This window comes from Miniopterus natalensis, chromosome 1 (assembly GCF_054644295.1).
Source record: "Miniopterus natalensis isolate mMinNat1 chromosome 1, mMinNat1.hap1, whole genome shotgun sequence".
In the NCBI taxonomy this organism is placed as follows: Eukaryota; Metazoa; Chordata; class Mammalia; order Chiroptera; family Miniopteridae; genus Miniopterus; species Miniopterus natalensis.
Window position 1 is genome coordinate 170,580,659 of NC_142081.1, and position 15,678 is coordinate 170,596,336.

The 15,678-nt window shown below is 45.1% G+C and overlaps 1 protein-coding gene across 2 annotated transcripts in view; it reads left to right on the forward strand.

Moving 5' to 3' along the window:
* The window catches only part of IGFBP7 (insulin like growth factor binding protein 7), a 71,508-nt gene that overhangs the window by 48,456 nt on the left and 7,374 nt on the right, over positions 1-15,678 (forward strand). For both annotated transcript variants that reach the window (XM_087827211.1, XM_087827214.1), the window contains exon 2: positions 10,236-10,345. In XM_087827211.1, the coding sequence (XP_087683337.1) occupies positions 10,236-10,345 (110 nt within the window). The remainder of the gene's footprint in view (positions 1-10,235; positions 10,346-15,678) is intronic.

Consider the following 15,678-nt stretch of genomic DNA (forward strand, 5'->3'; position numbering starts at 1 on the left):
ATTGGGATTTGCTTGATTACTATATATTCAAATTAATTTGCATCCCCTGATCATATACTAATTGGTTGATGAGTGGCCAAGAATCATTTCTTATAGCACGAGAAAGTCAAATGGAATATTAAAGAAAATCACAATGAATGATCTTCCAGCGATAAAGGGGGTGGATATAACACCACTTTGGTTAGGTACCTGGGCAATGTGAACACTGGTGTATTTTCAAGACAGGGACTATATTCTCAGTTTCTGTTTGGCTAATCATGTTATGTTCTTAATTTACTTCTGCCCTTTCCCACTGCATACAATTTTGGCTGTCCCTCCTTCCAATGAACATGAAGGACATCTGATTCCAGAGTTCCTGGCTCCGTTCTGATTCCATCAGGACACTGGCATCTTCAGTTAGCCCAGCTGGGGAAAACATTAGAGAACAATGATGCACTAAGTTGTGTGACACTAACTCTGAGCCCAGTGGGATTGCAGAGGAGAAATAAGTGGGAGCTGTAAAAAACGTCCAAAGGAGATAAGACTTACAGCTTTAAATAAAGAGTAGGGCATAGGCAAGAGATGAGAGGAAGGAGGACTTTCCAAGTACACAAGTACATCAACATAAGCAAAGGTTCTGGAAGTGGTAATGAGCAGGTACTGGTGGGTAAGCGTGATTGCCAGGGGCAGGGCATGAGTTTGGGTTGAAGTACGAAAGAAGTAATCAAAGAAAGTAGATTTGTAAGGGAAAAATTGGAAGAGATGATGGGGGAAATGGAGAAGGCAATGAAGCAAAAACCATTATTTGGTTGACTACAATAACAAAATTGGGCAAAAACTGACTGTTAGAGAGAATTTAACTTTTAACTATTTCCTGGAGTATATTCAACTTCAAAACATCACCTCTCCTAACATCTTCTATGCTGCTTTTTCAGATAAAAAATAACTGACTGACTAGGTAACAGCTGATACCATTATAAGCTGTTTGTTTGTTTTTATCACTGGGAGAATGAACTTTGTAATGAGTCACATGCATTACATTTAGGTAGATGAGGAAGTGCATTGGATCGATTTATAGGGGATGAGCACTCCAAAGCCAGGTGGTACAATCTGAGAACCTCAGAGCTTCATGGATGTTGAAGGTGCCCTGTGACTGTGCTCTCAGACACATGATAGGGACATTCACTTCCTTGCTTGGAGAGAAGATTCTCAGACCTGGTCTGGTTTCCTCTTCTATAAAAATAGGTAAGAGGCTTGTTCAAGGACACTGGGCTATATGCGGCAGACAAGATTCCAGAGCCAAGTTTTCTGTCTCCGAGAGTGCTTTGTTTTTTGTTTTTTTAATGGAAACGTGGTAAGGACATCTTAGGTCATGTCTGGGAAGTATTTTGTGCTCTGTAGGAAACTAGGAAATTGCTCACAAACTTCTTTTACATTGTCCCTATGCTTTTTATAGGATGATAACAAGTTTTAACTGTTTTCTTTACTAGAACTTTATGTAAAATCACCTTGCATGAATTGCTGGTCAGGTTGAAAATGAATTCTGTTTCAAGGTCTTCTCCTCATGACATTTGTGTGTTTTGTAATAACTGCCCTTCTTAGCTTCTTCAGAACCAAGTAAAAATATTCCAGATTTAAACCCATCCATATTAAGCAATGTTACACCAATAAATTAAATTAAATTAAATTAAATATAAATAAATAAATCCATAATTCTTCCTTTTCTATAACTTTTTTAAAAAATATGTCTTTATTGATTTCAGAGAGAGGAAGGGAGAGGGAGAGAGAGACAGAAACATCAATGATGAGAGAATCATTGACCCGCTGCCTTCTACACGCCCCCCACTGGGGATGGAGCCCACAACCCGGGCATGTGCCCTGACTGGGAATTGAACCTCGATCTCCTGGATCTTAGGTTGATGCTCAACCACTGAGCCACTCTGACTGGGCTTTTCTATAGCTGTACTGATTTCTCAGAACATCGTTATTTCTAGGTCATAATCAAATATTCCTAAAGTACCCTGGTTGCCTGTAGGTAATTTATCTAGAACTCAATTCAAAGAAGGAGGCTACAAGCAAGTGCAGATTCTGCAGGAGACTTCTAACTCCTTGTAGGTATTTTTTTTTTCTAATTTATCTTTATTGTTGAGAGTATTACAGGTGTCCCATTTTCTCCCCCCAGTTGACCCCCTCCACTTTGCTCCCACCCCCTCCCTAGGCCTTCACCCCATTATTAACTGTGTCCATGGGTTATGCATATATGCATATAACTTCTTTGGTTAATCTCTTCCCACCCTCCACCCCCCCTTCCCTCTTTCCTCTGAAATATGATTGTCTGTTGCATGCATCAATGTCTCTGGATCTATTTAGTTAGTCAGATTCTTTTGTTCCTTAGCTTCTTTTTAAAGAAGACCCTTCAACTTTTCCTGTAGTGCTGGTCTGGTGGTGATGAACTCCTTTAGCTTTTTCTTATCTGTGAAGCTCTTTATTTGACCTTCAATTCTAAATGACAGCTTTGCTGGGTAGAGCAATCTTGGTTGTAGTTCCATGTTTTTCATCACTTTGAATATTTCTTGCCACTCCCTTCTGGCCTGCAAAGTTTGTGTTCAGTAATCAGCTGACAGTCGTATGGGTGCTCCCTTGTAGGTAACTAATTGCTTTTCTCTTGCTGCTTTTAAGATTCTCTCTTCGTCTTTAACCTTTGGCATTTTAATTATGATGTGTCTTGCTGTGGGCCTCTTTGGGTTCCTTTTGTTTGGGACCCTCTGTGCTTCCTGGACTTGTAAGTCTATTTCTTTCCCCAGGTAGGGGAAGTTTTCTGTAGTTATTTTTTCAAATAGGTTTTCAATTCCTTAGTCTCTTTCTTCCCCTTCTGGCACCCCAATAATACGAATGTTGGGCCTCTTGAAGTTGTCCCACAGGCTCCTTATACTATTTTCATATTTCTGGATTCTTTTTTCTTTTTTCTCTTCTGGTTGGGTGTTTTTTGTTTCCTCATGTTCCAAATCGTTCATTTGATTCTCAGCGGCCTCTACTGTTGATTCCCTGTAAATTATTCTTCATTTCAGTTCCTGTAGCCTTCATTTCAAATTGGTACTTTATTATGTTATCAATTTTCTCAGTTATTTCCCTAATAGTCTGCTTAAACATCCTTATAAACAAAATTCTGAACTCTGTATCTGTTAGCTTGCTTGGATCTATTTCATTTAGTTCCTCTTCTAGAGATTTCTTATGTTCTTTCCTTTGTGACATGTTTCTTTGCCTCCACATTTTGGCTGCTTCCAGGTGTTTATTTCTATGTATTAGGTAGAGCTGCTATGTCTCCTGGAATTTGTACAGTGGCTTTGTGTAGTAGGTGTCCTGTAGGGTCCATTGGCTCAGCCTCCCCAGGCACCTGAGCTGGGCCTTCTAGGTGCTCCCCTGTGTGGGCTGTGTGCACTGTCCTGTTGTAGTTGAGCCTTGGTTGCTGTTGGCATCCCTGAGAGGAATTGACCCCCAGGCCATTCAGCTGTGAGGACCAGATGCAACTACAGCCAAAGAGCTGCTGTGCTGGAGACACCCCTATGGAGCAGGATTTACTTCAGTGGGGCTTTGGTGTTCACCAAGTGCGCCCCTTGAGTGTGTCACTCGTGGATGTGGCAGGGTTGTAATCCAGCGTGGTCGAAGCTGACCACCAGATGCACTGTCTCTGGGGCCTCCGGGGAGGTGCAGAGTCAGCCTGTGCCAGTGCCTTGTCCAGGGCCACCCAGCATGAGCTACACAGCAAACCGTAGTTGGCTGCTACTTGTGCTGGGCTTGGCGGTGTCCAGGAGAAGCCAAGCTATGAGCCAATGCAGCTGCCGCCAGTGCCAGGCCTGGGGCCGCTTATCAAGCCATATGGGGCCCGCTGCTGCTTATTTGAGAGATTTTAGGAAAGTCCTAAGCATGAGGCTTGAGAGGCCACTTGCACAGAAAAGCCCCCGGAAATGGCCTGGATGAGCTGCAGGTGGGGAGGGCGGGGCCTCCGGGAATCATGGGGCGGGGCCAAAGGTGTGAGTCAGGTGCTGGCGACTCAAACATGGCGCCTGCCTGCCGGCTGTGCGGGGAGGACTCGCCAAGGAGCCATGGCCTCCACCAACCCTTCTGCCCGGGAGGAAGCCGCCCTCCAGCTCTTGCCCGGATCTCAGGCAGGGGCCAAAGGTGTGAGTCAGGTGCTGGCGACTCAAACATGGCGCCTGCCTGCCGGCTGTGCGGGGAGGACTCGCCAAGGAGCCATGGCCTCCACCAACCCTTCTGCCCGGGAGGAAGCCGCCCTCCAGCTCTTGCCCGGATCTCAGGCAGGTTAGTTCCTCCCGAGTGTCCCGGGTCCTTTCAGGCTGCTGCCCGGCGCTGGGCTCAGAGGGAGCGTCCGAGTGAGTCCGTGCGCGGGCCCTTTGAGAGGAAAGCCTGGGGCTCCCGCAGCCTCCATGACCCTCAGCGAAAGTCCCCGCTGGTTTCACAGCCCAGAATTGTGGGGACATCTCTTCCCGGCCCTGGGGCCCTGGGCTGGGGGCCTGCTGGGGGGCTGGGACCCCTCTCTCCTCCGGGAAACCCCCACCACCGAGATGCCCTCCCGGGTTTAACCCGAGGCACCGGGTGTGGGCCGGGGCCGAGTCTCCCGGATCCAGCCCCGCCCCACCCCGCCCGCGTCTCTGCCCCTCCTCCTGGTCTCGGTGCTTCTTCAGGTCCCTGGTTGTGGGGCTTCTGTTCAGCCAGATTTCAGGAGGCTCTGAGCGACGGTGGTTCTGTATTTAGTTGTGATTTTGATGTGGTTGTGGGAGGCGGCGGGTGCAGCTGTTACCTACGCCACCAGTTTGTTTCTCTGCCTCTCCTTCTAGGTACTTTTAAGGTGACACTGCTTCATTAAATTAAATTTTAGTTTTTTTAACAAATTTAAAACTTTCTTCTTCCTTGCTACAACTTCATTTAGGATCTGGCTTTCTCTTCTTTCTCTTCCACCTCCTCCCTCCCTTCTTCCCCTTTCCTTTCAAGGAATATTTTTTTTTTAATATGTTTTTATTTCAGAGAGAGGAAGGGAGGGGGGAGAGAGAGGTAGAAACATCAATGATGAGTCATTGATCGGCTGCCTCCTGCACTGCCGCAACTGGGGATCGAGCCCAAAACTCGGGCATGTGCCCTGACAGGGAATTGAACCATGAGCTCCAGGTTCATGTGTCAGTGCTCAACCACTGAGCCACACCGGCCAAGCTCAAGGAATGATTTTTTAAAAGACATCATTTAAGGTTACTAGGCAAGAATTATAAAAATTAAGGAATCAAGAAATGAACTTAAAGAGTTGAGAAAATCAAAAGAGAGTGAGTGAGAGCTGAGTTGTGAAAGGTAAGAAGTGGAGTAGCCTGGTTTGGGTACAGTCATCTGAGACAGAAAGATATGGGTGGGTTTGAGGTGGAGAAAGCCTTGGGGTAAACATTCTCACACCAGCCAGCAGGCGACACTGTGGACAGTTGGGTTGCTGCCTGGAGTTGCCCAGGGTGGGGAAGGGGAGCAGAGAGGTAGTGGGCAGTCGTTTAATTCTATGTACAGGATGTTTGCTAGACAGATGTGTGTGAGCAGCCCGAAGTTCTTACCGGAACAAAGGCAAGAATAAATAAATAGTTGAGCCTATTCTGCTGTTTGTTCCTGTACGTGTACATGTATTGAGACTGGCTTTCATCACCAAGCATCATTTAGATGGTGTTTATTTGTTCTCCTTGGCCTGGCCTCCAGGACTGATTTTGAACTTTCTGCTTGAAAATAAGTGCAGAGTGAACTAAAAGTTCCTTTATTCTTAAAAACAGAAATAAATTCTGGGTCTGCTTTGGCATTCTCGGAAAGAAGGCAGAGTGGAAAGAGAAATCATTTGGTAAGAGTCATTTTGCTGAGCACTCTCCTGAGGTAGAACAGAACCTTTGGGGACTGAGTTGCATGATAGATGTGCAGTTTGTAATGACTGAGTGCAGTGAAATTGCTCATCAGTTGAATACGTGGGATGATGGGTCTTTAGAGTGGGGGAGGGGAGTGAAGTGTTGTTGGATCTGCCATCCTATTAGCCCAACATAGTTTTACCATCCCTTAGCTTCCATACAAGCCATGCCCACTTGCTATCTCCATGGGTCGCCATTAAGTTCCCTCCTTAATCTTTCCCATCACACATCATCACTCGTCTTTCTGTAATGCTGCTGTTTCGTGCCTTTATCAAGAATTTCGCCATTCCTTCCTCACAGTCTGAGGGAGTTTCCAATTTTCAGACCAGTGAATGGCAAAGAACCAGCAGAGTTCAGTGAGTAGATGGCCCTGTGGGTATCAGCACTGCACAAACTAAGTGAAAAGAATCTGAAACCTATGGATTCTTCCAACCCGGGATGTCAGGTTGAAGCCAGCCCCCCCTCTGTCTACTCCAGGAAGTCGGTTATCACTTGAATATTAGTCTAATCATTGATCTGACTTTCCTTTGCAAGAGACTACATACCAAAAGTTAGCACTTTCTAGTTTAGTCATTGTTTATTAAATTTTTCATTATGTTGCTGAAGCCAGCATTTGTTCAAGGACATAGGAAATAGCCAAGGGTTTTTGTAAATGTTGTACAGAAAACCGGTCTGATGGCCCCTCCACCCCATCAGCTCAACAGGAGTCAGTGAGTAATACAGATTTTTGTTGTTTGGAAATCTTGTAGAATTCTAGGGTAGCCTGGTAGCAGAATTGACAGAATCACTTACTGTTTTTAGAATGGTCCAAATACTGAATCAGCTCATTAACCTAAAGTAGTATATGTATTCCAAGGGTTGGGAGAGAGAAGGAGGAACCCACAGTATAATTTGTCCTAATCTTGAACCCCTGGTGATGGCTCGTGGACCTGCCCACAACGTCCACCTGTGCACAGAGACGTTGCTGGTTCGATTCCCAGTCAGGGCCCATGCCCAGGCTGCAGGCTCAGTCCCCAGTGGGGAGCGTGCAGGAGGCAGCCGATCGATGTTGCTCTCTTCTTCCTTCCTCTCTCTAAAAAATCAATAAACTGTTCTTTAAAAAAAAAAAAGTATTCCTGGGCTCAAATGTTTTAAAAGAATTCTTATTCTTAAATGTTCTTAAATGTTCAGCTTCCTGAAATAAGGCGAGGATTGGAGGGAGATGGATATAATGGCTCTGCCCTCTAGTCAGTGCTTCAGTTTTAATACAGTTAATTCTCAATTATGCTGTGGTTCTTGGTGCAAGGATAGACTCGTAGACCAGTGGAACAAAACAGAACCCAGAAGCAGACTCCCACAGGCATGGTTAATGGATTTACCACAAAGGCACTGTTACAGTTAGGTAGGGAAAGGATGGTCTTTTCAAAAGGTGATGCCAAGGCAATTGGATGTCCTTTGGGGGAAGTGGGTGAACTCTGACCTCTACTTCATAGCATACACAAAAATTAATTCAAGATGGACCACAAACCTAAATGTGAAAGGTGAAACCGTAAAGCTTATAGAAGAAAACAGAGGAGATCTTTATGGACTTGGGCTAGGCAGCAATTTCATCTACAGGACACAAAATGCACTAATCATACAAGAAAAACTTGATAAATTGGACTACATTATAACTAAGAGTGTCTTAGTTTTTTAAATATGTCATAGGAAGAATCCATAGCGTGTCCTGACAGGAAATCGGGCAGGAATTCTACCCTGTGGGCGCCAGAACCCGCCCCTCATGGAGCTGGGTGACTGTACCTGCTCTGACGAGAGGGAGAGGCGTGCGGGTGAGCCTGGGTGCTTTGTGCGGGGCGGAGGCCTCCCGGTGGGAACGCCTTACATCCCTTGTTGGCTCCGCTAGTGAAAGGCAGCTGGTTCCAGCCCCTCCTACCCTCTGAACACTGGCGTACTTTTCTCAGAACAGTCCCTTGAGCTCTCCTAAGCTTTGATGTCATCTGCTAAGTCCGTGTGTGGGAAGGACGAGCCCCATGGGGGCCCTCAGAGAGGTGAGCGAAAGTAGTTCAAAGTCCAGCCAGATCCGGTCCTGTGGTGTCCCAGCCCTGTGGGCCCAGGGCCCCGGAGGAAGCCTGGGGTGGGGTTGGCACAGTCAGACTAGGAAGCATCGGAGACAGAGCCAGAAACACACAAACACAGCAGAGCATGCTCACCGCATCCACGTTTGCAACAGAAAAACCAAGACCCCTGGCCAAGATAGAGGCTTCCTCTTTAGGCCTATGGTGTAGAGGGAAGGAAGCATGAAAAACTGCGATTGTTCTGCACATTTTTGCAAAGGAAAAAAACATTAAAATGCCCCAGGGTTTTTGTAAAAAATCAGCTTCTAATTCTTCAGATGAGTGGGAAAAGTTCTTGCATGCTGGGATCATTTCCTTTCTGTTTCGAGAAATTAATGGTGTGCTGGAAATAGCCTGTTGCAAAAGGGGAGATTTTGTGTCCCTTGAATGCTGATTATTGCCAGAAAACTTTCCAGGCCTGAGGGGAGGTTGTCCCTTTCCCAGGACTCCGATGCAAGCTGACCCTGCAGTTAGACATCCAGCCGGAAGACTGGAACAGCAGAGCTGAAATTCAGAGGGACTTCTTCATTCATTCAGAAACAGCACTGAGCCTGAGTACAGGCCAGGCTTTGGTCTGGAGTAGTGCTCTGTCCCACTGAGAGCCCAGGCTCCCAGCTCCACTCCTTCCTCTGTGGACTGTCCCTGGTCTCTCTGAAGGCCCTGGTGCCTGAAACCTGACATTCAGAATTAGAAGTAAAAGTCTAATTTCTACCTGTTAAAAAGTAGGTGTGCATGTCTCTTCTGCTGCCAACGTTGGGGAGCTGGCACCCCAGCAGAAAAGAGCAGTAAGCAAGCACAGATCTTTCCGTATCTGTTGACTTCCAAAGTGTTGCATTTCGGAGCTGGACCAGGAATCGCCCACGGGGTTTACTTGCATCTGCTCCGGGTAATGTGTAACACACTGGAGTCCTGAGACTCTCCCATTGTGTCTTACCTGGGTATTAGTTGCCTCCCAGTTGATTAGAGCAGGGATCAGTACTTCTTCTATGTAGAGCCAAATGGTAAATATTTTAGGCCATACAGTCTTTGCCACAAGTGCTCCACTTGTGCATGGCTGTGTTCCAGTAAAATTTTATTTTGTGGACACTGAAATGTGGATTTCTTAAAATGTTCACATTATGAAATATTCTTTTCTTTTTTTCCCCAACCATTCACAAGCCATGCAGAAACAAGGGGCAGGCCAGATTGGGCCCTCAGGCCAGAGTTCACCAACTCCAGGACCTCTTTTCTCACAAAAAAGATGTATACCACTGATGTTGGTGCTAAGGCCCTTTTTACTGGAGGGGATATGCTAGAGAAGGCTGAGGGATGTGTTCCAGGATCGAGGGGGTAAGGAGGCGTCACTCTGGGCTTTCCCCAGGTGGTCCCACACCGCTGACTCTATTCAGACAGTGCTTTCACAGGTGTCCCCACTTGCCAACAGCCGGTGCCAGGGACCTAGACACAGAATCCTAGAAAGAGCTCTCTCCTTGGGGGCCCTGGTGACACACAGTAGACCTGCCACTGCTTCTCTTTACCCACTGCCTCCCCCAACCTGTACTGGGAAGAAAGACCCTTCCGCCTTCTTCCTTGACACCCAGACCACTTCTGTTCAAAAGTGTCTCCTTCCAGTCTCCTTCCAGTGTCTCTTCCAGTCACACAGCACTTGAAGTTGATCTCTTAGATGAAAGTTTCCATCCCTGCCTTATCGCCACTGACTCGTCCACCTCAGATCCCAAGCTTCTTCAGGAAGGGACTACCATCTTTTCAGGGTACTCGGAACATTTTCAGATATCTTCTTAGATTTCTTTTGTTCCTTCCCCAAGGAGTAGCTCTGTGTTGCCACTCCCCAAAAATAAAAATGCTGGTAAACAAAAAAGAAAAACACAAAACATTTTGGAACTAAATTTTCACTATATTAATTAGAAAGGCCCAGATAATGCAAAACAGCTGGCAAATTCAAACTCATTTAAGCATGATTTGAGAGAGAAGAAAATCTTATAAACAATAAATTTTTCTTCCTAATTATTTTTGGTTTTGTCTATTATGCATTCTCAAAGCAGAGCTTAGAATCATGCTGGTGGCCGGGGTATGTCAGTCTGGGCTTTGAAATTTGCTTCAGATAATTCACAGAGGGGACGGCCTCATACACATACATAATCAAGTATTTATTTCCTGGCATGCTGACTGATGTTAAAGACTGTTTTAAAAAACATGTTTGATTTTGTGCCCTCTCTTGTAGGTCCTTCTATTGTGACACCCCCCAAGAACATCTGGAATGTCACTGGTGCCAAGGTGTACCTGAGCTGTGAGGTCATCGGAATCCCAACCCCTGTCCTCATCTGGAACAAGGTCAGTGACACAGATTTCAGGAACACATCCTAGACTGACAAGCTCCTCTCTCACTGCACAAAGATGGTACGAATCTAAAATCCTCTGCCGGTTCCACTGCCTGTTGCTCCTCCAACGTGAAGCCTTATGGTAGTCTTCCAGATTTGTCCCTGGGATCCAGCCGGCATTTTTACTGACCTCCAGAATAGCCCCTGCTCTGCTTTTGTTAGCAGTGCTGGAGCAGGGAGCCTTAGGAACTGGGAAACTGTAATGCTGAACACCCATACCCACCCTTGAGTGCGTGCACGTGTGTGCCTGTGTGAGCATGCGTGTGCTTCAGTGCGAATGTGAGCATGTGCGTGCATGGGGGGGTCCCCATTGGAGGAAGAAGAATGTGAGTTCTTAGCCAGGCTGGCTGAGTTCACTCTAAGCCAGGGTTTCTTAGCCTCGGCACTGTTGACAATTTGAGGCAGACAATTCTGTGTTGTGGGGGCTGCCCTGTGCCTTGTAAGATGTTTAGCAGCATCCCTGGCCTCTACCCACCCCCTCAGTTGTGACAAATGTATCTGCAGACATTGCCAAATGTCCCCTGGGGGAAAAAGAACCTAGATTGAGAACCACTGCTCTAAGCCTCAGTTTCCTTCTCTGTGTGACAGGCGTGGCATATAATTCTTGCAAAGATTACGCAAAGGAAGGCAGGTAAAATCACGTGGCTTGTCAGATTCGTGGTTAGCATAGATTGTTAGCTACTATTCCTGGAAATGTTTCCCTTCAAGTGGCATTATCTTGTGTAACTATCTCCAGATTTGAAGGACAACATATTCTCAGCATGTCTGTAGAAGGGATAACATTTGCCAGGTCAAATACTACTTACCAATTGTCCTGTCCAGTACTTTCTATTTCCCTGTTTATACATTTTGACTCATTTAAGCGCCCCTCACGACAATCCTATTGAGTAAATATCATCAGACTCGTGCTAACCAGGAGGAAATCGATTTCAGTAAAAAGGCATAACCAGAGCCTTCTCGGTAGCAGGTTCACCTCTCCCGCAAGCTCTAGGATGGATGATGGTCTCTTGATTATTTTGATGCTTGGTGTCTAACCAGAGGAGCAACTGCTGGAACTCTGGGATTTTGGCAGAACTCATTTTGTTGCAAGTTGTAGAAACTCACTTCAAACTAGTTTAGTCAAAAATATTGGAGGGTGGGGGTCCAGGAGGGTGATTCCAACCTCAAGGGCAGCTGGATCCAGGCACAGTGTGCCCAGGCTCCTTGCTCTCGACTGCTCTCAATGTCCTGGTCTTTTTTTCCTTCCACCTCAGAAAGCTTCCTCCACACTTGTCACTCGCAGCTCCAAGTGCACATTATTACCACGGTTTAATGACCCCAGAGGAAATTTCTTTCCGCCTTCTACTGCATTTAGGATTCCCACTGAAGCACCTTGCTGCACCTCGGGACACCGGCCATCCTCTGGCGCCCCCATGTGGCCGGAGGCTGCATCGCCGCCTTGGGGGCCCCTGGTGGGAGTGAAGTCAGGGTTTTTCCAGCAAATGCAAACGGAGTGGGGTGGGCAGAGCACCAGCTGTACTACAACTGCCCTTTACAGCTGAAACTTCTGTTAAAGGAATCAGTGAAATTTCACCTCAGTAAGTTATTTTTTAAAGGGGGACGGGGAGCAACGAAAAGCAGAAATGCAGCCAGTGGGCGTGTACCTCCCGGCCTTCGTAGCCAAAGATGCAGACGCCCCTGTTGCGTATTTGAAGGCTGCTGGTTGAGGGGGGGCTACTTATTTGGAGGGGAGAGGCGGAGGAACAGCATTTCCAGAGACTATCCTTACAAAGCTCTGTGCTGTGCTCTAGGGATTACACAGTGGAAGCCAGGGTGACCCCAGTGTCCCGGGCATGTGACCTATTGACAGATCTGGCAGCCAGTAACTTCTTCAGCCCTTTACCTGTTCCCACTCCCCCCACTCCCCCCCCCCCCCCCCCCAGCTACCTACACACACGCCAGGGCGAAACATCTGCCTGGGGAGTCTTTTCCTTTAAGCTTCTGGGATTGTATGGACCAGATCCCATGGGCTTCCCTAGGGCTTGTCAACAAAGTTGGGAGTGAAGGAAAGGAGTTGGGGGGAGACGGGGGAAAATAACTTTCTACAGACTTGCCAGAAACAAGCAAAAACCCAGCTGCTAGGCTCTACTGATTTTCTTCTACCTTTATAGTGTAATTTGCCCCATGCAAGATGTAAAGCAGGTTTTTCATCTGCAGATCAAGATCTAGCAGCAAGTCCTGAATGTAATGAAGGGATCAAAACCATCATTTTCTTAAAAATAAAAAATAGCACAGAAAATATCTGAAGGCATTACATTTAGTAAGAGTGTCGTCTCCTATAACTTTGCTTTCGTATATTACACATCACAGTGCAAAATGTATGCCTTACTATGGGCCATGTCAAAACACTTTAAAAGGCCCGGCTTAAATCATTAAACAGGATATGTGTTTTCCCCCCACTGTCCTTGTAACCCAGCTTAAGAATTCAGACATACTTATACATTCACACGTGGTCCAACTCCACTTTAAGCATAGAGCTGCTTTTCGGATATACATGAGTATTAGAATCCTCACTTGTTAAACTGAGGTTCAAAGAAGGTAGCATGTCTGTCATGCTCAAGGAGTCTCAGCAACACAACTAGCAGGACAGGCCTTCTCTCCGAAACACCTCAGGTGACAGGCTGCTGAGCAGTCTGTGCTTTCCCGACCAGTAGTTATCACATGATTTTAACAAGCCCCACACTTTTCCAGCAAACTCCTAGCCTATAAAGATTCCAAAGGCAATATTTGAAATGGGGGATGAACTGAAGTTGCCATATTTACCTTCCCTCTAGCAGGTTAGAGATGATGCTTACAGGGAAGGTAAACACACCCGGAATTCCTTCCTCCCAAACACTTGGATGTTTCTGAGACTGAGAGGCTCCCTATCTAGTCTCTTTTTTTCTGCCTGACCATTTCTTCAGATTTGGGCTTTCACAACTTCTAAGAATATTCTTTTTTATTATTATTATTACAAGTGGTAAGTTGTAGTGATATTAAGGAGAAACTCTCCAAAGATATATAAAGAAAGAGTTCATAATCTACCCCCTACCTCCTTGTGCTCCCTGAAATAATCCATGTGAACTGCCCTGGTTTGTGTCTTTCATACCCTTATTTATGCCCAAACATATACAAATATATAACCCCCATATGTGGAGTGAGGTGACAACATAGTGTCCATATAACTCTGAAACTTATTTTTCCTGATACTCCATGGGTGTCCCTCCAGGTCTCAATAATAATGTAATATTCCAAATATGAGTGAACCATAATTATTAAACAGTGCTGCCCCAAACATCCGAGTACACAAATCCTATGTACAAGTGTGCCTGCCCCACCCCCCACCCCCGCAATAGGATAGATTTCCCCCAAAATTCCATGAACAGGTCAAAAGATTTTAGTTTTGACATTGTGGGATTATTTTCCATGTGGACTGTAGCAGTTCACACTTTCCAGCAGGGTATGGGTGTCATGTCCCTGCACCCTCTCCAGCACTGAGTATTCCCCGTTTTTAATTTTGTTAATATGGGTGAAAGTATCATCACATTATTGCTTTTATTTCCTTGACTACATTGAGAATATTTTCATATTTGGACTTTCTCTTCTATACATTGCCTGTTCATATCCTTTACCCATTTTTCTGTTGGATTGTTTCTTGTTATTATTGGCCTGTGGCTTTTTGTACATTAAAGATATGGACCCTTCTCCTGTATTATAAATATTTCTTTTCCTAGACAATCATTTTATCTTTTATTTGTTTACAGTGGCTGGGGATCTGAAAGTTTTAGTAGACACATGTTCTATTTCAGCATAAAACTCTTCTGAAACTTTATTAAAAAGGCACAACACATGTTCCAGCTGCATAAATGCCCTTTAACAGTTCCATGAAATTCGTAAACCCTTGAAATGTATTAGCCTGTAGGAATCAAACGAATCTATCTTGCTTCTGTAATTATTGGCACTTTTAAGTTTTTTTTTAATTTAAGGCATAATTAACATACAATATTGTTAGTTTCAGGTGTACAACATAACAATTTGATATTTGTACACACTGTGAAATCACCACACTAAGTCTAGTTAACATCTGTCGCTTGATGTAGTTACGAAAATTTTTTTCTTGAGATGAGAACTTTTAAGATCTTTCTTAGTAACTTTCAAACATGCAATACAGCACTAACTACCATCACCATGCTGTACATTACACCCCCACTACTTATTTATAACTGGAAGTTTGTACCTTTTGGCTCCCTTCATTTATTTTTCCATCCCCTATCCCCCACCTCTGGCAACAACCAATCTGAGCGTGGGGCTTTTTTTGTTTTTGTTCTTATGTTTTAGATTCTACATATAACTGAGATCATACAGCATTTGTCTTTCTCTGTCTGATTTATTTCACTTAGCGTAATGCCCTCTAGGTCCATCCATGCTGTTGCAAATGGCAAGACTTTCTTTCTATGGCTAAATCTCCCACATATATTTATACCACGCTTTCTTCACCCATTCGTCTGCCAGTTGACATGTAGGCCACTTTCATGTCCTGGCTGTGTAAATAATGCTGCAGTGAATATAAGGATGCAGGTATCTTTTCAAGATCATGGCCGTTTTCCTTCAGGTGCATACGCAGAACTGGGACTGCTGGATTACATGCTCATTGGCTTTCATGTTTGAGGGGCTTTCCATAGTGGCTGCACCAATTTACATTCCCACCAACAGTGTGCATCCTCTGCCCATTTTCTAATCCATTTTGGGGTTTTTTGGCTATTGAGTTGTATGAGTTCTTTATATATTTTGGATACTAACTCATCAGATATAGGATTTGCAAACCCTCCCATTCAGTAGATTGCCTTTTCATTTTGTCGATGGTTTTCTTTGCTCTGTAGAAACTTTTTAGTTTGATGTAGTCCCACTTGTTTTTGTTTTTCAAACCCAGAAAATCATCACCAAGACTGATGTCAAGGAACTTTCTGCCTGTTTTCTTCTAGGAATCTTTTGGTTTCAGGTCTTACATTCAAGTCTTTATTCCATTGAGTTAATTTTTGTGTGTGGTGTTAAGGTAGTTTCCTGTTTGGCATAGTAAGATAGGAGTCCAGTTTCATTCTTTTGCATGTGGCTGCCCAGTTTTTCCAGCACTGTTTATGGCACTCCTCTTTTTCTTACTGCTTATCTGCAATAGCTAGATTCTGGGAGATTTTGTTGCAGCTAAAATAACAGAGAAGGGGCTGAAATGACTTCCTGGGTCTGCCTCTGGCTCTCTCCCTAATTGGCCCT